Source organism: Amblyraja radiata, chromosome 11, assembly GCF_010909765.2.
Source record: "Amblyraja radiata isolate CabotCenter1 chromosome 11, sAmbRad1.1.pri, whole genome shotgun sequence".
Classification (NCBI taxonomy): domain Eukaryota; kingdom Metazoa; phylum Chordata; class Chondrichthyes; order Rajiformes; family Rajidae; genus Amblyraja; species Amblyraja radiata.
Genome location: NC_045966.1, coordinates 63,680,325 through 63,705,297, shown reverse-complemented (window position 1 = coordinate 63,705,297; position 24,973 = coordinate 63,680,325). Strand labels below are relative to the sequence as shown.

The 24,973-nt window shown below is 44.7% G+C and overlaps 1 protein-coding gene across 3 annotated transcripts in view; it reads right to left on the bottom strand.

Moving 5' to 3' along the window:
• Positions 1–24,973, bottom strand: part of larp1 (La ribonucleoprotein 1, translational regulator) — a 147,561-nt gene that overhangs the window by 9,912 nt on the left and 112,676 nt on the right. For all 3 annotated transcript variants that reach the window (XM_033030026.1, XM_033030027.1, XM_033030028.1), the window contains exons 14-18: positions 23,137–23,348; positions 18,895–19,001; positions 18,151–18,308; positions 1,355–1,499; positions 178–287 (exon numbers count right to left, since the gene is read on the bottom strand). In XM_033030026.1, the coding sequence (XP_032885917.1) occupies positions 178–287; positions 1,355–1,499; positions 18,151–18,308; positions 18,895–19,001; positions 23,137–23,348 (732 nt within the window). The remainder of the gene's footprint in view (positions 1–177; positions 288–1,354; positions 1,500–18,150; positions 18,309–18,894; positions 19,002–23,136; positions 23,349–24,973) is intronic.

Here is a 24,973-nt window from a genome sequence, read left to right as displayed (position 1 = left end):
CTTTTCTAATAATGATGGCACAAGTGACCAGAGAGCCACAGAATAGTCAAGTTAATGGAATTCTCATGGCAGCAAGAAAACCAGTCATTATGAACCTGTTGAAGACTCACCATTGTTATTCACATCCCAGAATAAATCTGTTACATACACCAAGTCAGCTACAAAGCAACAACTAACCTGCTTCATAATCCGCAATGGTTTCTTGCTGGAAATCCTTGAATATCTCCGGTCTAAATTTCCTCTCAAGGCCATAGCTGTAATATCTGAAAAGGCACTCCAGCCCGTATCTATAGCAGACAAACATGGATAGGAAAGGTTTAGAGGCATATAAGCCAAACATGAGACGGTGGGACTAGTGTAGATAGGGCACTTTGGTCAGCATGGGCAAGTTGACTGAAGGGCCTGTTTTTGTGCTTGCATGACTTTCTGACAAACGTGGTGTGGTTTGAGGCATGACGGTAGAGATAAACAGCAACAATCTTCCCTGGGATTGCACCACCGGAGTCTTCTTCCCTCCCTTTTCCCAATTCCCTCAGCTTTCAGCATTTTAAAGGGATCATTCCCATTACAACTCCTTGCTCCTCTCATCTCCACCAATCATTCCCCCTCTTACAGCACCTTCCCATGAAGGAGATACAGTACCTGCCCCTTAATTTTTTTGCTTTCCCTCCATTCAAAGGCCCAAACTGTCTTTCCAGCTGAAGCACTGATTTAATTGCACTTCTTTCAACCTGGTGTAAGGCAATTAGTGTTCAAAATGTGGTCTGCTCCAGTGGGCACAAGCAAATGAAGACTGGTTGAGGACTTTGAAGAGCACCTCCTTCTCGGATGCAAGGGTGACTGACTCCAAGGTTCTAGTTGCTGTCACTTTAATGCTCTGCACCATCCACTGCCATTAGAACATTTAGAAAAGTATCTTTCAAATGGTGGATTACAGTTTTTCTTTTCAATAGGATCTCAGTGTTGTACAGGAATCATGTGCAGGTGTAGCAAACATGGACTACAAACAGTTTATGGGCCTTGATTACAAATGATCATGCATGAATTCAATCAAATGCATGAATCTAATCACATGTGGCCAAAGGACCGAGCTCTGCATTCACTTCCTCTGTATTTCTTAGCAATATCCCAAGCTACTCAACACCGCCCTCACACCAACCAGCCCACACACCTTCCCCAGCAAACATCAGGCAAAAAAGGCCATTCATTGATGAGTCTGTACAGAGCTCTTGTGCCATGGCAGACCCATGGCTTTCACCCCCTACATCACCCATGTCCAAATGTGAACAAACAAAGATGAACGGGCTGGAGTGCAATGTAGGAAGTGATCCTGCTGCTGTAGGACATTGGTTACCTGTAACCTTCTTCCCCATCCTCTACTGACAACTGCTTGAACTCTTCATACATCTTCTTGTTGAAATGATCTCTCAGGAAGAATGACCAGAATCGGAAGAGTGTGTTCATTTCCTGAGACTGTCCAATTCCCAATCTCTTTCGCTCTGTGGAGAATGACAAGTCAGAGGACAGCAGATACAAAGATCAATCTCTGCCTTGAACATATTCGATAGCGCCACCCCATCACATTTTCTTTTTGTCTATTCCCCTCAAATATCTCAAAATATTTGAATCCTAGCCTTAGTTACCTTGCAACCTGATCCCTGTAAATCTCAGACCATATGCATTCATTTATATTTGTACTATTCACTCAACTACCCCGTGTGCATTCAGATGGAGAACTATTGATTCTAACTTATTACTTTTCCTTCAAATTCCTGGGCATTAACATCTCGGATGACCTGTCCTGGGCTCAGCACATAGATGTAATCATGAATAAGGTGGTGCAGCGGTAGAGTTGCTGCCTTACAGCACCAGGGACCCTGGTTTGATCCTGACTACGGGTGCTGTCAATACAGAGTTTGTATGTTCTCCCTGTAGGTTCGCACATTCCAAAGACATGCAGGTTTGTACGTTAATTGCTACAGAAGAGAACTGCTGTAGCTTTGGGAGCAACAACAGCAGCAGGAGGAGATTAGCAAGAGATACGGCTGATTGGCTCTAGCCCAAGTGGGAGGAGAGAAGTGGGTCAGTGCTGGGAAAACAGTTGAAAACTGAGGAATTTGGTTTGTAAATTGGTAAATCAGGCAATTTATCAGTCAATTTAAGTAAGACTGCTCTTAGGGAGCGGCAGTGAGTGAAGTGCCCTGTGAGAAAAGTGTGAGTCTTTGGCTCAAGAGTCTTCGGAGAGGAGGCTGAGGAGAGGAGACTACGCAAAACACTGCAGAGGGAGAGACGAAAGAAGGAGATGTCAGGCAAGCTGATTCAGTGTGATGCTTGCAGTATGTGGGAGGTCAAGGACACCGCTGGTGCCTCTGGCTGCTACAAATGCGAGAAGTGCATCCAGGTAGAGCTCCTGAAGGGCCGTGTTGGGGAACTGGAGAAGCAAGTGGATGACCTCCGGTTCGTCCGAGAAACGGAGTCGTTCCTCGACAAGTCCTACAGTACGATTGTTACACCTAAGGTACTGGAAGAGAGAAGGTGGGAGACAGTGAGAACGGGAGGGAAGCATGGAATGCCAACGTCCCCGGAGGTTGTACCTCTTGTGAACAGGTTCACCCACTTAGAAGCTGTCGGGGCAGAAGAGGTGTTTACACTGGGCGGCGGACTGGCTTGTGATGCGAATAGGGCTGTTGAGCCAAAACCAAAAAGGCCTAAGGCAGGCAACGCCATTGTAGTAGGAGACTCCATTGTGAGAGGTACAGACAGGGGTTTCTGCGGCAACAGACGGGATGCGAGGATGGTGTGCTGCCTTCCTGGTGCCAGGATCCAGGATGTCACGGACAGAGTGCAGAAAATCCTCAAGGGCGAAGGTGAACATCCGGAAGTGGTAGTGCATGTCGGCACAAACGATGTCGGAAAGAAGGGGATGAATATTCTGCAGCGTGACTTTAGAGAGCTCGGAAAAATGCTGAAAAGCAGGACCTCCAGGGTTGTTATCTCCGGTTTGCTTCCAGTTCCTCGTGCTGGCGAGAGCAGGAACAGGGAGATACGGGACCTGAACGTGTGGCTGAGGAACTGGTGCACGGGGCAGGGATTTAGATTCTTAGATCACTGGGATCTGTTTTGGGGTAAGGGGGAACTGTACAAAAGGGACGGATTGCATCTTAACAGGTGTGGAACCAGCATTCTGGCAGGCAGGTTTGCCACTGCTACACGGGTGGTTTTAAACTGAATAAGGGGGGTGGGGTGTCGAATGGGCTAGTGGAGGATGGAGTTAAAGGGAAAGGGTTTCTTAAATGTGTGAGCGTAGAGACAGAGGGGTGTAAAATGAGGGTAGAAGCAATAGGTAGCAAGGTGAAAAGTAAAAGTGGCAGGCCGGAAAATCCAGGGCAAAAATCAAAAAGGGCCACTTTTCAACAAAATTGTATAAGGGGTAAGAGTGTTGTAAAAACAAGCCTGAAGGCTTTGTGTCTCAATGCAAGGAGCATTCGTAATAAGGTGGATGAGTTGAATGTGCAGATAGCTATTAATGACTATGATATAGTTGGGATCACGGAGACATGGCTCCAGGGTGACCAAGGCTGGGAGCTGAACATCCAGGGATATTCAATATTCAGGAGGGATAGAGAGAAAGGAAAAGGAGGTGGGGTAGCGTTGCTGATTAGTGAGGAGATTAACGCAATGGAAAGGAAGGACATTAGTTTGCAGGATGTGGAATCGGTATGGGTAGAGCTGCGAAACACTAAGGGGCAGAAAACGCTGGTGGGTGTTGTGTACAGGCCACCTAACAGTAGTAGTGAAGTTGGAGATGGTATCAAACAGGAAATTAGAAATGCGTGCGACAAAGGCAAAACCGTTATAATGGGTGACTTCAATCTACATATAGATTGGGTGAATCAAATTGGCAGGGGTGCTGAGGAAGAGGACTTTTTGGAATGTATGCGGGATAGTTATCTAAATCAACATGTAGAGGAACCAACGAGAGAGCAGGCTATTTTAGACTGGGTATTGAGTAATGAGGAAGGGTTAGTTAGCAGTCTTGTTGTACGTGCCCCCTTGGGCAAGAGTGACCATAATATGGTTGAGTTCTTCATTAGGATGGAGAGTGACATTGTTAATTCAGAAACAATGGTTCTGAACTTAAAGAAAGGTAACTTTGAGGGTATGAGACGTGAATTGGCCAAGATTGACTGGCAATTAATTCTAAAAGGGTTGACGGTGGATATGCAATGGAAGACATTTAAACACTGCATGGATGAACTACAAAAATTGTTGATCCCAGTTTGGCAAAAGAATAAATCAGGGAAGGTAGTGCATCCGTGGATAACAAGGGAAATCAGGGATAGTATCAAAGCGAAGGATGATGCGTACAAATTAGCCAGAAAAAGCAGCATACCGGAGGACTGGGAGAAATTCAGAGACCAACAGAGGAGGACAAAGGGCTTAATTAGGAAAGGAAAAATAGATTATGAAAGAAAACTGGCAGGGAACATAAAAACTGACTGCAAAAGTTTTTATAGATATGTGAAAAGAAAGAGATTAGTTAAAACAAATGTAGGTCCCTTGCAGTCAGAAACGGGTGAGTTGATCATGGGGAACAAGGATATGGCGGACCAATTGAATAACTACTTTGGTTCCGTCTTCACTAAGGAAGACATAAATAATCTGCCGGAAATAGCAGGGGACCGCGGGTCAAAGGACTTGGAGGAATTGAGTGAAATCCAGGTTAGCCGGGAAGTGGTGTTGGGTAAATTAAATGGATTAAAGGCCGATAAATCCCCCGGGCCAGATAGGCTGCATCCCAGAGTACTTGAGGAAGTAGCTCCAGAAATAGTGGATGCATTAGTAATAATCTTTCAAAACTCTTTAGATTCTGGAGTAGTTCCTGAGGATTGGCGGGTAGCAAACGTAACCCCACTTTTTAAGAAGGGAGGGAGAGAGAAAACGGGGAATTACAGACCAGTTAGTCTAACATCGGTAGTGGGGAAACTACTAGAGTCAGTTATTAAAGATGGGATAGCAGCACATTTGGAAAGTGGTGAAATCATTGGACAAAGTCAGCATGGATTTACAAAAGGTAAATCATGTCTGACGAATCTTATAGAATTTTTCGAGGATGTAACTGGTAGCTTGGATAGGGGAGAACCAGTGGATGTGATGTATCTGGACTTCCAGAAGGCTTTCGACAAGGTCCCACATAAGAGATTAGTTTACAAACTTAAAGCACACGGCATTGGGGGTTCAGTATTGATGTGGATAGAGAACTGGCTGGCAAACAGGAAGCAAAGAGTAGGAGTAAACGGGTCCTTTTCACAATGGCAGGCAGTGACTAGTGGGGTACCGCAAGGCTCAGTGCTGGGACCCCAGCTATTTACAATATATATTAATGATCTGGATGAGGGAATTGAAGGCAATATCTCCAAGTTTGCGGATGACACTAAGCTGGGGGGCAGTGTTAGCTGTGAGGAGGATGCTAGGAGACTGCAAGGTGACTTGGATAGGCTGGGTGAGTGGGCAAATGTTTGGCAGATGCAGTATAATGTGGATAAATGTGAGGTTATCCATTTTGGTGGCAAAAACAGGAAAGCAGACTATTATCTAAATGGTGGCCGACTAGGAAAAGGGGAGATGCAGCAAGACCTGGGTGTCATGGTACACCAGTCATTGAAAGTGGGCATGCAGGTGCAGCAGGCAGTGAAGAAAGCGAGTGGTATGTTAGCTTTCATAGCAAAAGGATTTGAGTATAGGAGCAGGGAGGTTGTACAGGGTCTTGGTGAGACCACACCTGGAGTATTGCGTACAGTTTTGGTCTCCAAATCTGAGGAAGGACATTATTGCCATAGAGGGAGTGCAGAGAAGGTTAACCAGACTGATTACTGGGATGTCAGGACTGTCTTATGAAGAAAGACTGGATAGACTTGGTTTATACTCTCTAGAATTTAGGAGATTGAGAGGGGATCTTATAGAAACTTACAAAATTCTTAAGGGGTTGGACAGGCTAGATGCAGGAAGATTGCTCCCGATGTTGGGGAAGTCCAGGACAAGGGGTCACAGCTTAAGGATAAGGGGGAAATCCTTTAAAACCGAGATGAGAAGAACTTTTTTCACACAGAGAGTGGTGAATCTCTGGAACTCCCTGCCACAGAGGGTAGTCGAGGCCAGTTCATTGGCTATATATAAGAGGGAGTTAGATGTGGCCCTTGTGGCTAAGGGGATCAGAAGGTATGGAGAGAAGGCAGGTACGGGATACTGAGTTGGATGATCAGCCATGATCATATTGAATGGCGGTGCAGGCTCGAAGGGTCGAATGGCCTACTCCTGCACCTAATTTCTATATTTCTACGTTTCTATGTTAATTGGATTCTTGTGCGTAGGATTGAACTAGTAGTATATGGGTGATCGCTGGTCAGCACGGACTTGGTGGGCTGAAAGGCGTGTTTCCACGCTGTACCTTTAAACTCAACTAATCAAGGTGCACAGTTGATCAGACGTTCTTAGAAGTTGAAATAGATTCGGCATGTCATTGAATACTCTAACGAACATCTACACATGTATTGTAGAAAGTATCCTGATTGGTACAGCAGTTCCAATGCAAGAAGCTGGGAATACAAGAAGCTGCACAGAGTGATGGACTCAGCCCGGTCCATCACATACACACCCCTTCCCATCAAAGTGGAGGCTGCCTTGAGAAGGTTGCATCTATCATTAAGAATAGTAAGATTAAACGAGAACTTACCAGTTTGAAGTTTGATCTTGATTTTATGAGGAGTTACGATGAGCGATTACGTGAAGAAGGGCCGTCCGTCTGTGTGTGCGTCAATCTTCAAAGCAGCGGTGTTAAATCACAGATAAAAAGAAGACCTGAGAATAGTAAGATTGTGAAGAAACTAGAACTTCCATATGACCTTGATAGTATGAGGGTGGGAGCGGTGGGCACGTAATCGCTCATCGTAACTCCTCATAAAATCAAGATCAAACTTCAAACTGGTAAGTTCTCGTTTAATCTTACTATTTTAATTCGGAGTCACGTGAGTGACTACGTGAAGATTTCAAAGCTCTGTGATTTTACGCCGGTTACGAATCCAGGCGTCACACACTGAATGGATTGACCATGGATGCGTGTAATCATTAAAGCATTCAGACATTACGTAGTTAAGTAAAGAAACTGATGCTTTAAATGAAAGAAAAGTGTAAAAAAAAGTTACCCCTCCCAACCTTGGGGGGGAAACTAAGGGACATAACTTAAAATGGTACGTGCAAACACCCCCAGTCCGGTTATGGGTTTGTTATAAAACCGGTGGACCGTTATTTCATTTGTCCATCCTGCAGCCACTAGGATGTCGTCAAGGGGCACGTCCATAGCTCTTGCTGCCGACGTAGATGCAGCCCTGGTGGAGTGAGATTTAACCATATAAATGTTTACTCCTGCTACCGCCATTACCTCTTTTGACCATCTGGAGATGGTTTGAGTTGACACCTTTTGGTGTGGGGTTTTTTTTTATGGCTGATGAGGACCGATTGTTGAGCCTCTGAGGTTCTCCGTAACTCTTAGATAGTGGTGTTAGTATGTTACCACCCACACAACCGTTGGTCCTCTGGATATGCCAAGAACTGGATCTCCATCCCTGGCATGCTCTGTTTTATCAGGTTCCTGATTAGGAATGTTATGTTGTTCATATTGGTGGTCATGTAGTCCAACCGTAGCTTTTGCAGTGTCTGGACTCTTTGTCAGCATACCACCTACAGGGTTAGTTATAGGCGGTCCCCACTGTCAAAGTAGGGTTTGTACCACGCTCACATCCCATGTGTCAGTGTACCTTGGCCTTGGAGGTCTTAAATTGTAAATTCCCTTCATGAATTTTGTTGTAAAGGGGTGCGTTCCTATCGAACTGTGCCCTGCTTCCGGCATCAGATTGGAGGAGAGTGCGCCTCTGGCACTATAGATGCACTATAACATAGTTTATTGTTATAGTACAGTTGATAGGAACTCCAAGACATCCGTTATCCGAACTGTGTTGTATTTGTTCGGACAGTCCTATGCCTTGAAATGGCCTCCTCAGAATCTGCAGACCAACAAGTTATACGTTCATGTAGTGGATGATTGCTCCCTGTAACTGGGTTCACTAGGAGGTCCCTGCTCTTGGGTACAGCCATTACTGGCTGGACTATAATTCCCAAACATTTTGGGGACCAGGCTTGAGTAGGCCAATCTGACACTACCAATATGCCTGTGGCTTAGTCTTGCTTGATTTTTGTCAAGCATCGGTTTGTGAGACAAATTGGCGGAAAGCATACATAAACATTCCTCCCCAATTGAGGGAGAAAGCATCCACTGCCTTGCTCCTGGATCCAGCTCGCAGGACACATATCTGGGTAACTAATGGTTAGTCTAGATGCAAACGGATCAACATCTGGTATGCCAAATCATGTAGTTATTTTGTTAAATACTATCTGATTCAACATCCATTCTGTGTTGTTATTAAACATTCGTGATCCAGCATCTGTCACCATGTTATATCTACCTCGTAGATTTCCCAAATATTCCTCTCGATACACCAGTGCCAAATGAGGTTCAACAATCTGTCGTAAGATACAGATTTTACACCACCCTTGTTAATGGATATATGCCACCGCAGTGGTGTTATCAATCTGAATTTGAACAAGCACCAGTTGCATATCGCTACAGAGAACCTTGAGTCCATATTGTGCCCCCAACAATTCTGGGTAATTGATTCCATGTGTTGTGGAATTACAGACTCCTGCTCATTCCATCTGCCCCCACAGCTTTAGACTGTGTTGGTGTCTCCCCATCCTTAGCCGCTTGCATAGGTCTGAAGAACCCTCGATGGCTTTCGAGCAAAATTTCCCTGAGCTGTCTCCCATTCGTTATCCACCATAGTTATTCAACAATGGCCTCTGCTGGCAATCCATAGTTTGCCAATTCGGCCTGCATGTAATCTGAGTGTTCGTTCCTTTGCTTGCTGTAAGTTCTGGTAATGCAAAGGCCCGTACTACTGGGAATGCAGCTACTATTTGCCAATTACACTCGCTGTTTGCCTGATAGATGGCTAGAATTTGACTATCAGGTCATTGCAGGCTTAATTAATATTGTCGTTTGCCCCTAGGCAAAGTCACCAACATATTTACTGTTTTTGATAGTAAATTCTAGGTAATCAATTACCCTTGTAGGTGTCAATTTTGATTTAACTGGATGGATGAGATAACCAATTCTTTCAAACAGGGTTTTGGTTTGCTTGACTGATGCTTCTGCCAATTCTTGGTGACTCCAATATGAAAATGTCCTCCAAATATGCCATTACTATGTGGTTTTGAGACCTTTGTAGTCCCAGAATTGGTTTCCGTAGTTTAGTCAATAGTCTAGGAGCTGATGTCAACTCATTTGGCAGAGCCATGCCATCCAGTTAAACTTCAAATATCTCCTGTTCTTAATGAATAGACACCGAATAGTATGCATCTTTGAGGTCGATGCATGCCATGTGACCATTTTATAGGAAGCTCCTATAAAACAGTAGTTAGACCGTAACAAAAAATTGCTGTTTCTAAAAGTCTGTACTGCACAAATGAGTTAAACCTGGATGAAGTGACATCCTCCATCTGTCACCTGTCCTGGAAGGCAATCCTGCCCAAAATACTGGGCCTGCCTTGAAGACAATTCCGGTCCGGGTTCCAAGTCTGCTTGGAACCTATGTATGTTGTGCAGTAATAAATAATCACATGTTGTTATCTGTTTTTTAAAACCAGATCTGAAATTCATGTTATTGTCATTTTGAACAAAAACACAAGAGTAAAATTACCAACATGTAACTGGTCCACAATCCCTTGTTTCAGTAAACCCAGACCCACCTACCTCCATGGCTACCGGTGGTCTTGTGGTAAGCCCAAAGGCCCCTGATGCGGGTTCCCTTTCTCTCCTTGATTGGGAGTTGGACTGGTAGGAAGTGTGGATTCCATGTTTCTCCTGACCTCTGCTTGGGTCTTGGTCTGAAAACCTTATCATACTGAGCCTGCCTTGTCGGACAATTCTGGCCATAATTCTGAGTGCCTTGAAAGACTCTGATCATATTTCCGTCCCAGCTTTCAAGCCACCACCGGCTTCAGTGAACTGCTTACCCCCTATGGAGGTGTGGGGTGTGTTATCTCCTACTGATGAAGTTTGCTTGTCGTTGGTACCTTGATTGGTCCGACAGCTTTTGCTTCCTTCTTCTGGTCTTACCTGAAGAGAGGATCGGCGGCTGGTTTCTCCAAAGTCACCCAGATAGCTCTGTTCCCTTGCCGGCATTTGTGCGGATATTCTGCCAACTGCTGTCTCTTGAGGCCATATGCATGTGCTTCAGTATGTTCATACTTTAATTCGAGATCAGTTAACTTACTGATCTCGAAACCAAATTTTGTTTGAACGTTATGTGAGGTTCAAATGACAAATAAATGGTATTGTATAGTATTGTAATTCGAGATCAGTTACCTACTGATCACTCACACTCTCCTCCATTGAGAGTGAGATTAGTAGGTAGCCCTGAAAACAGGTGCTGCTGCAGGCCCCTGAGGATACCTGCGCTGACATGGCCCCTCCAGCGGGCCTAAATGAGATTCTTGCTTTGGGTCAGACTGAAACTGACCGTGAATGCTCCTCTCCTCAGAGCAGGAGACATTTTCTAGATCTCTATCCAGGGAAGCACCCAGAGGAACCTGGATGATTGCAGAAGTATTTCTTTTCTTTTGTGCTTATTATTTATTTTATGTAAAGCTCTTTGGTGCAAGTTAACTTAAACAGTGCTGTATAAGTAAAAGTTACTTACTTACTTCCTTTCTTCTGCTTGTCCCTGGGAAGGTTTCCCCCCCCCTGCTTTTGTACTCTGATTCAGAGTGGTTTCTTCCATATGTACATCCCCCTACAATGGGGAAGACATTGGGTTGCCCCATTATGCGAGGCTCCCGGTACTGCCTGCTGCTGTAGGCCCCGGGCTGACACAGCTCTCTCCTTAGAGCAGGTCATTGGTGGAGCAACTTCTCCAAAAAGTTGCTCCTATGTGTAGGTATGTTGCAAAGCCTACCTGAAGCGTAGCTGAAAATCTGCCGCTGCGGTTGTGCGCGATTTTGGCGCCGTTTAGAGGGGGCGGGTTTAAAACACGATTTTCTCTAAGCTGTTCCAATCGAAAATGTTCAGCCTTGTTAATTATTAACGAAAAATCGCTGATAGACCCCGTCGCAAAAGCTATTATTAGGTTTAAAGGCCTTGAATAATAGTTATAGTAGTTTAAAAATCAATCTCTAAACCCGCGACCGCCAGCAACCGCAGGGTCTCATAAAGCAAATAGCAGAAGGTAGGTTGTATATTTTTACATTAAAAAGGGCTTCTAAAGATCCTTTTATACAAAATTTAATATTGCGAGTAGCTCATTTTGGGCCCATTATATCCCGCAGTATTTTTCTCAGCATTTGAGGCACAAATCTACCGCAATGTGAACGTTCTAAACCAGCGCGTTCCACAGGGACACACTGGAAAGCTGATTTAAATGGGCATTTATTTACAGCAATTGAACACTAAATTCCTTCCATTTGGCCTATAAATTAATGTAAATGAGATTTTAAAATCATGTTATATTGTGAATTATTTGTGAATATTCTTTGGACGCTTAGGCTATTTAAAAATGTTAATCTTTCCTTAAGAAATGGATAGATGTTTAGATCTAGTAATTGAATTTTGATTAAACATGATTTTCTTTTTGAGTATTTACTATTTGTTTTAGCGTTTAACTTTATAATTTCTACCTTTTTTTCTAAAACTGCAAATAATAACTTGTTTCTGTTAATGCTGTTCAGTGATTTTTTAATTTACATTGTAAACAGATGTCTCCAAAGAAGAAATGTAAAGTTGTCAATCCAAAAGCCCAGCCAGGCATAGCTAGAGTTCAACTTGAGGTGAATTTCTCTGTCATGCCCGAGTCTCTGAGGGATCTTAAAAATGGACACATCTTGTACTTGTATACCTCATTTGGAAAAAGTCTGCCTGAAACAGAGAAATCGCTGAGTTCACATTTCTCTTTGTTGGATGCAGAAGGCTATTCATGTGCTGCTGTTAAGTTAAGAGTGGAGGCTCTCGTTAACCGGACTTTGCTTAAGTTTAAAAAACTCACCAATCCCATGGAATTTGGAGCATTTATGGAAATTTGTGATGAAACTTTTAAACTTCAAAAAGGCAGTCAACACATTTCTTTAGATGACATTCCACTGCCTGGTGCTCAATATCCTGAATCCTTGACATCAGCTGAAAGCCAAGTGCCCATATTTCAAGACACTGAGGACATGGGCGATGACAGTCATAGTCTGCATCCTCCACTGAATCAAGCAACGCCAACGACAGCTGCTGCCACACCTGAACCAATGCTATCGACATCTGGTGTTTCAACAAGATGTAGCAGAGAATTTCTAAGTCTTTCACCAGGGAAACAGAAATTGAAGAAAAGACTACATTTTGTGTCCGAATCCAGGGCTGCTCTTTCAACAAAGTATCACACAAAGATCAGTGAACTTCGGGCACGGTTGAAAACTCCCAAACGTATAGTTAATCAAGCCTTAAAGAGAAAGCAAAAGCAAATAGATTTAAAGGACAGAAAGATTCAGGAACTCAAAACCAAATTACATGATAACACTTTGGCACGAGAGCTCTCTAACACCAAGGCAGAGTTTTTGAAACTTAAAAAAGCACACAGCCAATTGCTGATGTTTCGTGGCAGTAAGAAAAAGAGGAAAATTGTTTCAATTCAACAGTTCAGAAAATGTCAAGAAAATTTAAAGGACAGGAAAGAGGATGTGAGACACCTCGAATTTGACAATCTTGTCCTCAAAGAAACAATCGAAACTCTGCAGGCTGCCAGTATCGTCAAGGCAAAGGTGGGCCAGAAAACTTACTCCTCAACAATAAGGATGCATGTGTTTGACTGTATTGTAAACAAAACTCCCACAGCAAACATTCCAATCCTGATAAGCCAGTTCTACAAGCGGAGTGGACTTCATCTGGATCATGTTCCACAACGCAGTGCAGTTGAAGTTATGGCCCGAGAATTGGGGGCTATTGCTGAGTTGCAAACAGCAGAGATGCTCCTTGCAACAAAGGGTTTGACTGTGGGTTTTGACGCAACCACCCAGGAAGAGATCCACATTAACAGCGTTCATTTCACCACCACAAACAAATGTCTCTCTGCAGCAGTCGAGGAATTGGCTGGTGGGACTGTTGAGGACTATGCACAGCATATTTGTGAAACAATTGACAATTTATGTAAAACCTACACTTATTTCAATCAGCAAGCAAATTATCAAGAAACTAGACAAAATATAATCGGCAACATTTCAAACACAATGAGTGACAGGTTGTGCAGCAAATCATGCTGCTATTAGAATTGTGAGTAGTGAGTGGGGTAAATATTTGAACGAGCTCTACTGCCACTTGCATCCTCTTGACTCCATTGCTACATCAGTTCGCTCAGCCCTAAAAATGCAGAAACAATCTGGAGGACAATTCTTGTTTGGGAAAGACTGTCTAGCAGTAAATGCCATTCTGCAGATGAGCAAGCTTCGTTATAAAAACGGAAAAGGGGACCCAAAAGGATTTGTCGCATTTTTAGATGGCAGGAACATCCCCCGAGGTGTCCTCCCATGGTACCGTGGCAACAGATTGCACATAGCGTCAACAGAGCGCAGCGGATCATCGGGACAGAGCTACCAGCCTTGGAGGGCATCTACCACACGCGGTGCCTCAGGAAGGCCCTCAGCATCCATAAGGACTCATCACACCCCTGCCACGGTCTGTTTCAACTACTTCCCTCCGGCAGACGTTACAAGGCCTTCTACGCCCGAACCTCCAGACTCAGGAACAGTTTTATCCCAAGAGCAATTGCGGCTCTGAACCGGCCCTAATGAGTGCCCCCCCCCCCCCCCCACACCCACTCCCTTTGGACAGTCTCCCTCAGATGGTCACGTCAATCAATTCAGCTTGCTTATTTATGTATTGTATTTATTTACCTTTCTTGTACATCAGTGGAGCTGCACACTAAATCTCGTTGCACTGACGTGCAATGACAATAAAAGATATATTATTATTATTATTATATTATTATACTGTTTCATATTAGTGGCAAGCTAATAGAATATTATGATGACTTTGTTGCACTGCTGAATAGTGGAATATCCTGTGGGGGGTTGAAAAGCGCCATCCTCCATGACTTCACCCAGGCTGAAGTAAAAGTAGAACTTCAGATATTGGGCTTTCTTGGCAAATATCTGACTGGGCCTTGGATGAAGCGCTTCTACACTTCAAGCCAGAATCAGATCAACCATGTTGATGGCATCAAAGTGGTTAAAGGGGTGATTGCTGCTCTAAAGGAAGCCACAGAAGATCCAGAGAAATTGATATTGGCAAGGGAAGATTTCTTCAGTGAGGAGGTACATCTTGATGCCACATTGACAAAACTTCAGGAGCTACCAGTACATCCACAGTTCAGTTCAAAGATGAGGAGCTGTCTTCAAGCTGTCATCACTGTGTTGGAGAGGCAGTATAGTAAATACTTTGAACTTGATGTTACTGAGCAACTGAAGGAGGAGACTGCATCAGCAAGGTCACACAACATTGATGCGGAGGAGATAATGGGGATGTTTAGTTCATCGAAACAGAAATCTCCCAATGCCACCATGTGTTATTTGTCATGTAGGATGCGGGCCTGCAAGAATAAAACCGTCAACTTCCTTGGTAATCTCGAGGAGCATCGTAGGGAGGAGGTGCTCTGTAAGGCAGTGACATGGGGGAGAGTGCAGAGGAACAGACGGAAGAAAAAACAGAAGGAATTGAGAGCAGAAATCATCAAGCGACAGAAAGGCAAGGAGCATGCTCGAGACACGAAAGAGAGGAAAAAACTAGGGAAAAAATTGAAAGAGACTGATTTAAACAGCATTCGCAGAGATTATCCGAATTTGGACTATTCCAAATGTGATGATCTACACGACATTATTAGTGGGAAAGTAGTGGGCAGAAAGGCATGTCATGCGTGGTTTGAAGATCAAAAACTTGTAGTTTACAATGCCAAAATTGAAAAGTTGAGGAAAAACAACGTGTACAAAGTTGCTTATTGGTTGCAGTCTGAGGAGTATGATGATGCTACTGATTATGATATGCCAATGTACCAGCTAGCAACTGATCTTCTCCATAAAGACTTGGTCTTTTGCTAGAAATTGTAATTTATTTACCTATCCATAACGGACTTACAGCATATTATTCAATAATATTAAAGTTCTGATCTTGAGAATATCAGATTTTTGAATTTTCAAGGCAGTCTGGTTGTTTATTACTATTTCTGTCACAACGGTCAATTTTGTAATTAGCTACAATTAGGTAACTAGCTAATTATATGCTTTAATTTCAGGTCATCCAAGTAAGATTGTTTTATATTTTTTCAGAATGCTTCAATCTATGATAACTGAAAATTTCATTCAGTTCTCTTAATTCTTAAGAAAGTTACGGGCTTTTGACTATCCAAGATCACAGCTTTTTTGTAATGTCCATAGAAAATCAATAGGGAACAAGATGCTAATTTTCGAGTATGAAAATGGCCATAACTTTTTTAATACTTGAGATATGAAAGTGAATTTGGTGTCAAATTAAACTTATTGTTATGCTTTATCTGATGGGATAAATTGCAGACTTGATTTTTTAAATCTCAAAATTTTGTAACATTGCTACTATGTGGGAGAGTCGTCCTCAGACGCTCTCCGTTGAGGGAGGGTATCCCTTTCCCTCCCCGGACTCTTCTGAGTCAACGGGTTGTTTGACTTGCGGGTGGATTTTCCCGTACTGCAGGACCACCAACGGAGCTCTCCTCCTGCAACAAGTCTCCTGCCGGTTCAGCTGCCGGCGCTAAATGTCGGGAAACACCGTTGCCCGCTACTGGGAAATGCTGCGGTCTTCGGCAGCCGACTTCCCCGCGGACCGTATCCTCGACATCTGGGCCCTGAAACTACAAAACGTTTCAAGCCCGAAAGAACGCAGGTAAGTAGTTCAACTTTCCTTACCTGCCCATCCTAACGGCCTGGGAGGACGCAGTGCCTCTGCCAGTCCGTCGCGCGTTTGCGTTCAGACGTAATGACGCGCACGCAGACGGACGGCCCTTCTTCACGTAGTCACTCACGTGACTCCGAAGTAAAATCCCCACCATCTTCTCACTGCTACCATCGGACAGGAGGTACAGAAGCCTGAAGTCCCACACCATCAGGGTCAGGAACAGCTACTTTTTTACAAATGACCTGCACAATCGGAATCCCACCTCAGCAACAGAAAACCAGGGACTACCTCTTGCAGTACCATTGACATTTTTGAATCATGCACATTTGCACTAAGACCTTGATTTTTGTAAGTCATTTTCTTTTCACTGTCTTGAAGAATGTGTGATTTATGCATAATTGATGTTTTAGTGTGATGCTGCAGCAAGCAAGTTGTCATCGTACCTGTACTTCACCACACATGTGCGTCTGACAAACTCAATTCCACTTCTTCCATTTCTGAAGAAGGGTCTCGACCTGAAACGTCACCCATTCCTTCTCTCCAGAGATGCTGTCTGTCCCGCTGAGTTACTTCAGCTTTTTGTGTCTATCTACATTTCCTGGAAAACCCCCTGCTCCTTTCTGCTACATTTGGGTTATGGTTAGGCTGTTTTGTCTTGCATTTATGCCTCTTATCCTCGCTAAATACCCCTTCAACTAAACCTTGATAATTATGCCATCTCAATATTGAGCCCAACTTGTTTTATTGAAAACAACAGCTTGCTGCAGTGAATTTTCCCACAGTGTGAGTCCTATTCCCATGTGGACCAGATCGCAGTTCCCAGCAGAACGGCCATGTACTAATCTGCCCAGATACCATTGATCTGGGTAACATTGACTGCTTACCCCTTAGCCGATTTGCACCTCCTTTCCAGGTGCATAAATGATTATTGAGGAATTACTGCTCCATGCGAGTCTTAGACTGGAGCAACCTTTCAACCTACCAATACCTGTACAGACATCAAACAACTGGTTGGAAAGGTGACAAGGCTCCAGATGCTGGAATCTGGAGCAACAAACATTTTACTGGAGAAACTCAGTGGGTCAGACCTCATCTGTGGGGTAGGACCTGTCGAGTCAAAGCCTTGCATCAGGGTGGTGGGAAAGATTCCCATATAAAGGGTGGAGTGGTGAGACGTAGATACATAGAAACAGGTGCAGGAGTAGGCCATTCGGCCCTTCGAGCCTGCACTGCCATTCAATATGATCATGGCTGATCATCCTACTCAGTATCCCGTACCTGCCTTCTCTCCATACCCCCTAATCCCTTTAGCCACATCTAACTCCCTCTTAAATATAGCCAATGAACTGGCCTCAACTACCTTCTGTGGCAGAGAGTTCCAGAGATTCACCACTCTCTGTGTGAAAAATGTTTTTCTCATCTCGGTCTTAAAGGATTTCCCCTCTATCCTTAAGCTGTGACCCCTTGTCCTGGACTTCCCCAACATCGGGAACAATCTTCCTGCATCTAGCCTGTCCAACCCCTTAAGAATTTTGTATGTTTCTATAAGATCCCCCCTCAATCTCCTAAATTCTAGCGAGTACAAGCCGAGTCTATCCAGTCTTTCTTCATATGAAAGTCCTGATATCCCAGGAATCATTCTGGTGAACCTTCTCTGCACTCAATCTATGGCAATAATGTCCTTCCTCAGATTTGGAGACCAAAACTGTACGAGACAGGAGTCATTGGAAGAATGAGGGTGAAGGATGACAGGCAGATTGAGACAGAAATAAGGAAGAGGAGGATGAAGGTGGAGACAGCTAGGTGGGTGATAAACACAACACAAAGCTGCCAATGCTGGAATCTGATAAGTCGGGAAGATAATAAAACGAGCCATTAGCAGAGCGAAGGGTCAATGGAACCAGACCAGATGGGGGAGCCGAAGGATGAAATATATAGTTGGTACCAGGATTGGAATGGGTGCGAAAATAAGAGATTAGTTGGTGGACAAAGAGGACAGAAATGGGCGAGTCAGAGTGGGATCAGAAAGTTTAGGGGGGGGAGGGAAGGGGAGTAGTCCGTTGTCACATCCACTAGGCACCTACCATTTAGGCATCTCCTGCGGAACTTGTGGTAGACGTGTTGTGTGAATCCATTCTCCTTCAACAGCTCGTGGGAAGGATGCTGGAACTTGGGAAGAGATTGTGGTGTACAACCGTAACCACCAGCCACCGGGATTCCTTCAGAAGGACTGGCATTTGAACTGAAAACAACATTTATTGTTTAACATCTATTAGTAACTGTAAAGTTAATACAAGTCTACTTCTGCAATAATAATCCAAGTGCCCAATGAGAATGCCTCTGACGATAATGCCTGCCCAACTACCCCCCTCTCTGCAGATGCCACGGTGTTAATCTGTCTCAAACTGCAGGGGCCATCCACCTCCAAACACTGTACCAACGTCAGGCTATTGCTATGCCTTTATTCAACAGCGAACACATTTTCATATTGTCAAGCAACCCCCCCCCCCCCCCCCAAAAACAGGCCTCATAACAGAACAACCCCCCCCCCCCCATGGTTCCCATAACATTACATCCTTCACCCCCACCCTCATCATAATATTACATCCATCACCCTCTTTATGCCCAACACTCCCAGAACCCCACCTCATTATCATCCGGCCACACCCTCTCTATCTAGAGCTTACAGAATGGCACTCATACCCACCCCTCCACCAGCCGTTTCCTGCAATATTACCTGAACATTTGTTTCATGTTAATCTCGCTGGAAGTGACCTCAGACCATTTGTTTAGAACAGTAGTTTGACTCAGTGTGTGGACCCACTAACCTGAAGGAGGATGCCCTCGGCCTGTGTTCTCTTGAATCCATCACCCAGCCCACGTGGCTCTCCAGAGGGGGATTTGAGCTGTGTCTTGTCTTGCGCTTTCGGGGAGTCTGCAATAAATGTCAACACCTCCATCACCTGCGACGAGTATGGTGCCTAGCTTCACAGAATGGACAACGTTGCTCTCACCACATCTTAATGGTGCACTGACATTTAATCAGTTTAAGAGTTGGGAAATACAAAGTGTCATCGTATAAACAGCAGAGAACAGAGATGTGATGACTAGCAATAGATATCTGAAAGACAGCAATCCATGAAGGAGTCACGTGTGAGCTGTCATTTGCTTCACTACAGCATGTGGATGAATTTAAAATCTGCCTGCTTTAGAAGGCCACGTTAAATGCACATATTATATCAGCATATAATACATCAGCATAAACTCACCCTCCTTTCTCTTAGTTTTGCAACACAATGCAAAGTAAATACTTGCATTATTTTTCAGATTTCAGCCTTCACTACAGGTAAGCCACAACCAATAAACCACTTCACTTTGCAGGATTGGAAGTGAATAGATCCCAAGGCAATCATGACCCTTACAAGGTTGGATATGATTGGTTGTTTTTGTGTAATAAAGATGAAGGATGGGTGTATAGAATCCAAGGAGAGATAGTTGAATGGATAGCAAATTAGCTTCATGGAAGGAAGCAGAGGGTGCCTACCTCTCCTCCATATTCACCGATCCCTGCCTAAACCACAGAACCCTCTTCTCCACAGTGGGCAACCTCCTCAAGCCTCGAGCCAACACTCTCCCTACCTCTACTCCGGTTCTCTGCAACTCATTCCTCCACTTTTTCGCTGATAAAATCAGCACCATCTATCAATCTTTATCCCCTGTACCCGACTCCCCAGCATCTACTCCACCACCTACCACGGCCCCTCCTTTCAACATCTCCACTGACCTCCTTACCCCTCCTCCACACTGCTTCCTCTCCCAGTTTGACCTGGTCACCCCTATTGAAATCTCCAAACTCATCAGCTCTTCCAAACCCACTACCTGCTCCCTCGACCCTCTCCCCACTCCCCTGTTGAAGTCCTGCCTCCCCGTTCTCTGCCCCCACCTCACTAATCTCTTCAACTCCTCATTGTCCCAAGGAATTGTCCCCTCCGCTTTCAAAACTGCTGCCGTTACACCAATCCTAAAGAAACCTGGTCTTGATCCCTCCTCTCTCATTAACTACCGCCCAATCTCAAACCTCCCCTTCCTTTCAAAAACCCTGGAGCGTATCGTTGCGTCGCAACTTCATTCCCACCTCCTTGCGTATAACCTACTTGAACCCCTCCAATCTGGCTTTCGCCCCCTCCATAGCACAGAAACTGCTCTCCTCAAAGTCCTCAACGACCTCCTCACCTCTGCTGACACTGGTTCCCTCAACATCCTCATCCTCCTCGACCTGAGCGCAGCCTTCGATACAGTGAACCATAACATCCTGCTCACCAGACTCAAGGACCTCGGCATTGAAGGCTCTGCACTCAGCTGGCTCCGTTCCTACCTTTCCAACAGATCCCACTTCATCTCTCTCCACAACCACACCTCTGCTACAGCCGCAGTCACTCAAGGCGTTCCCCAAGGCTCCGTACTCGGCCCCCTCCTCTTCATCATCTACATCCTCCCCCTTGGTCAGATACTCCGCCACTTCAATCTGGACTTCCACTGTTACGCTGATGACACCCAGATTTACCTTGGCACCAAATCCCCCCACAACCCCCCCCTCTCCCATATCAACTCCTGTTTGTCAGCTATAAAAACCTGGATGCAACATAATTTCCTCAAACTCAACAGCGATAAGACAGAATTCCTCCTCATAGGCTCCAAAGCCACACTCAGCAAAATCAATAACCCCACTCTCACCATCGACGGCACCACTGTCTCCCCATCTCCCCAGGCCCGCAACCTTGGCGTGATCTTTGATTCCACCCTCTCCCTTGAGCCTCACATCCGCCATGTCATTAAAACCTCCTTCTTTCATCTCCGCAACATCGCCAAACTCAGACCCTCTCTCACTCCGCCTGCTGCTGAAAGACTCATCCATGCCTTCATCTCCTCCCGACTGGACTATTGCAACTCACTTCTCCTTGGCATCAGCTCCACCTACATCAACCGACTCCAACTGGTCCAGAACGCAGCCGCCCGACTCATCACCCACACCAAATCCTATGGTGGAAGGTTGCTTCTTGGACTGGAGGCCTGTGTCTAGTGGTGTGCCTCAGGGTTCAGTGCAGGGCCTGTTACTGTTTGTCATCTACATCAATGATATGGATGAGAACATACAGGGCAAGATTAGCAAGTTTGTGATGATACAAAAGTGGGTGGTTTTGCAGATGGTGAAGATGGTTGTGAAAGATTGCAGCAGGATCTTGATCGATTGGCCAGGTGGGCTGAGGAATGGTTGATGGAATTTAATACAGAGAAATGTGAGGTCGTCTTGGTTCGTCTAACAAGGGCAGAACCTACAGTGAATGGTAGTGTTGTAGAGCAAAGGGATCTAGGAGTGTAGGTGCATGGTTTCTTGAAGGTCGAGTAGCAGGTAGATAAGGTGATCAAAAAGGCTTTTGGCACACTGGCCTTCATCAGTCAGAGTATTGAGTATAGAAGTTGGGAGGTCATGTTGCAGTTGTATAATACATTGGCGAGACCGCATTTAGAGTATTGTGTTCAGTTCTGGGCACCATGTTATAGGAAAGATATTGTCAAGCTTGAAAGGGTTCAGAGATGATTCACGAGGATGTTGCCAGGACTAGAGGGTCTGAGCTAGCTTGAGTAAGCTAGGTCTCTATTCCTTGGAGCGCAGAAGGATGAGGGGTGATCTTATTGAGGTGTTAAAATTATGAGAGGAATAAATCGGGAAAATGCACAGAATCTCTTGCCCAGAGAAGGGGAATCGAGGACCAGAGGACATAAGTTCAAAGTGTAGGGGAAAAGATTTAACAGGAATCTGAGGGGTAACTTTTTCACACAAAGGGTGGTGGGTGCATGGAACAAGCTGCCAGAGGAGGTAGTTGAGGCTGGGACTATGCCAACGTTTAAGAAAGTTAGACAGGTACATGGATATGACAAGTTTGGAGGGATATGGACCAAGCGCAGGCAGATGGGACTAGTGTAGCTGGGACATGTTGGCCGGTGTGGGCAAGTTGGGCTGAAGGGCCTGTTTCCACACCGTATCACTCTATGACTATGACTCTATGTGGTGAGGCAGCATCTTTGGAGCGAAGGAATTGGTGACGTTTCGGGTCGAGACCCTTCTTGTCTGAAGAAGGGTCCCGACCCGAAACGTCACCTATTCCTTCGCTCCATAGATGTTGCCTCACCCGCTGAGTTTCTCCAGCATTTTGTCTACCTTCGATTTTTCCAGCATCTGCAGTTCTTTCTTAAACATGACTCTATGTGGAGCTGAGATCCTTCACAGAGTGGCAAAACACCAAGCTGCAGAGATGTAAAGCACTTAAAAGATTATTGGGAATATGAAACGGCCAGATTTGTACAAAACAGGCCCACCACACTGAAACTGATCTTTTTGACCACCTACATTAATCCCTTGCCCACATTAAAATCATCTTCTTTTATGCTTTGCCTATTTAATGGTAGAAATACTCTTAATTGCAGTATTTGTACCTGATTCAGTCACCTCTCTGGCAACCCGTTCCAGATATCAACCTCTGAAAATGTAAAAAAATAAAATAAAATACCCCAACCATGGGAAGAACATTTTAAACATTTACCTATCTATGCCTCTCATAAGCTTATATATTTGTCTCACCACTGCACGGAAAACAAGCCCACCTATTCAATCTCTCTCCAGAGTCCTCCAATCCAGGTAAGATAATGGTGAATTGCCTCTGCCTTGGTGTTACCAAAGGGTGATGGGAACCTGCAACAGTAGGAGATGCAAAAGCCATCCCCTTACTCTTAAACCGAATTGGGACATGTACTTGAGGAACTGTGATCTGCAAGACCGTATACCAACTGCTGGATTTGTACGTTAGGACTGGGGAGAAGTTGAAGGACTGAATGGTCTACTCACGCCTCATTCATTTTCTACAATTCGATGATTCAAGAGTACTGGATGAAGCTATAGGATGCAGTTACTTCACTGAAATACCAAATCCCAGTTTGATAAAGAACAGTTTTTCTTAAATTACCAGAACTTCAACAATATCTCCCAAAGGTGCAGATTCAGCCACTCTTACCTTTGCATCCAATGGCCTTCCTTCCTTCACAACAGGATAGAACCTGGGCGTTTGGCTTGGATCCTTTAATCTGGGGGTACGAGGGGTACGGGGTGTGCGTGCACCCCGGTAGCTTGGTGATTCTGGCACTGTTGTTGGCAAAGATCGTGCCACGCAAGACACAGGTGGTTCAGCCGCACCAAACAACTTGTTGGCCAATACATCTGTAGGGGCTAGGAACAGATATACAGTTTGTTACACCAAGTAAACGTATCAAAGAATTGCCTTTATCAATGCTATACAGTAAAAGAGATTAATAAACCACCAATCATCACGTTATCAACAAAAACCTCAATAACTGAAAGTTAAGCAATTAGACATACATCCCCTCTCCTTCAGATGAGGGATTCAATACAAGTAACTGCCTTTGGCGGAGTTGTGTTAAGGATTTTGAAGGGCACACATCAAGGTTCCCAGTCAAGGGTATGGATGTGGGGAGGCAGGATGATGTGGCAGGCGGCATCAGACAAGAGCTGCCAATGGTGGAACAAAACGGAAAAGGGTTGGGCAGTGGAAGGGCAGGAGAAAAAGGGAGATAGACTGAGAATCACGGTATTATTATAGTATGGGAAGTGACCAGAAAGCTCACCCAAATACCCTCTCCCAAGTCATTGAAAATTCTCTTTTCAGATATGTGTGCATGGGCAAGTTGGGCCAAAAGGCCTGTTTCCACATTGTATGACAAACGTATCCACTCCCGTTTGAACTCTACAATTGCCTTCATTACTGCCATCGCAGTCAAGAGTCAAGAGTGTTTTATTGTCAGTTGTCCCAGATAGAACAATGAAATTCTTATTTGCTGCAGCACAACAGAATATGTAAACATAGTACATTGTAAATAATATGATAAACGAGAAAAAGTTCAGTGTATATATATATATACACACACTCACAAGTACACACACACATATCTATCTATCTCTATACTTATAAAACTCTGATCGTGTGTGTGTGTGTGTGTGTGTGAGATCACATCTTCTCGAAAAAACCACGCCGTAACGGTAACATTTTTACATATTCCGGCAGACATTTCCCCCGGAGTCCAAAATTGCCTTATCTGAAAATGTAATGCTTTATTTCTCGAGATATTAATGAAAATGTTCAAAAATCTGACAAAACTGAATTTAAAAACGACTGCCATTCGCTGATGACGTCACAATGGGTCTGCGTGCCTTTTTCCTGGAGCTGATTGATTGATTGATTGATTGATTATTCCTTTAATAATCCTTTTCAGGAAATTACAGTGCCACGACAGCTTCAAGACAAACATAACACCACGCTGTGAGTGATGTCACCCCCCAACCCTCCCTCCTCCCCCGTTATTCAAAAGACGCAGTCGGAGATGAAGTCGGGCCCTTGACTGAAGACCAAAGATCATAGCTGAAGACTGCGGTGGCCCAACTCGCAGTCCTTTGGTCGACGACCACCCGGGGTCCTCGTGTCGGCGCATGGTGGGGAGGTCGCTGCCCCCTCTACCCCCTCCCTCTCTAGCCGCGCCCGCGAGTTGGGGGCTATGCGTGAGTGGATAGGGTGGGGGATGGGGTAAAAGGAGCGAATGAATAATATTAATATCAAGGGGGGTCGTTAGTGTATGTGGGGGGTGGTTAGTGTATGTGTGATGCCGCACGCCCCCCACAACCGCACGTTGAGGGGACGGTCCCACTTGGTCTAGTATACTATTAAAGTCTCGTCGTGTGCGTGTGTGCGTGTGTGTGTTTGAGATTGTCTCTACTCCAAAACAGTACACAGTAGCACTAAAGATTTTTTAGAACCTCATTCAGCTTTTTCCCGTCGTCCA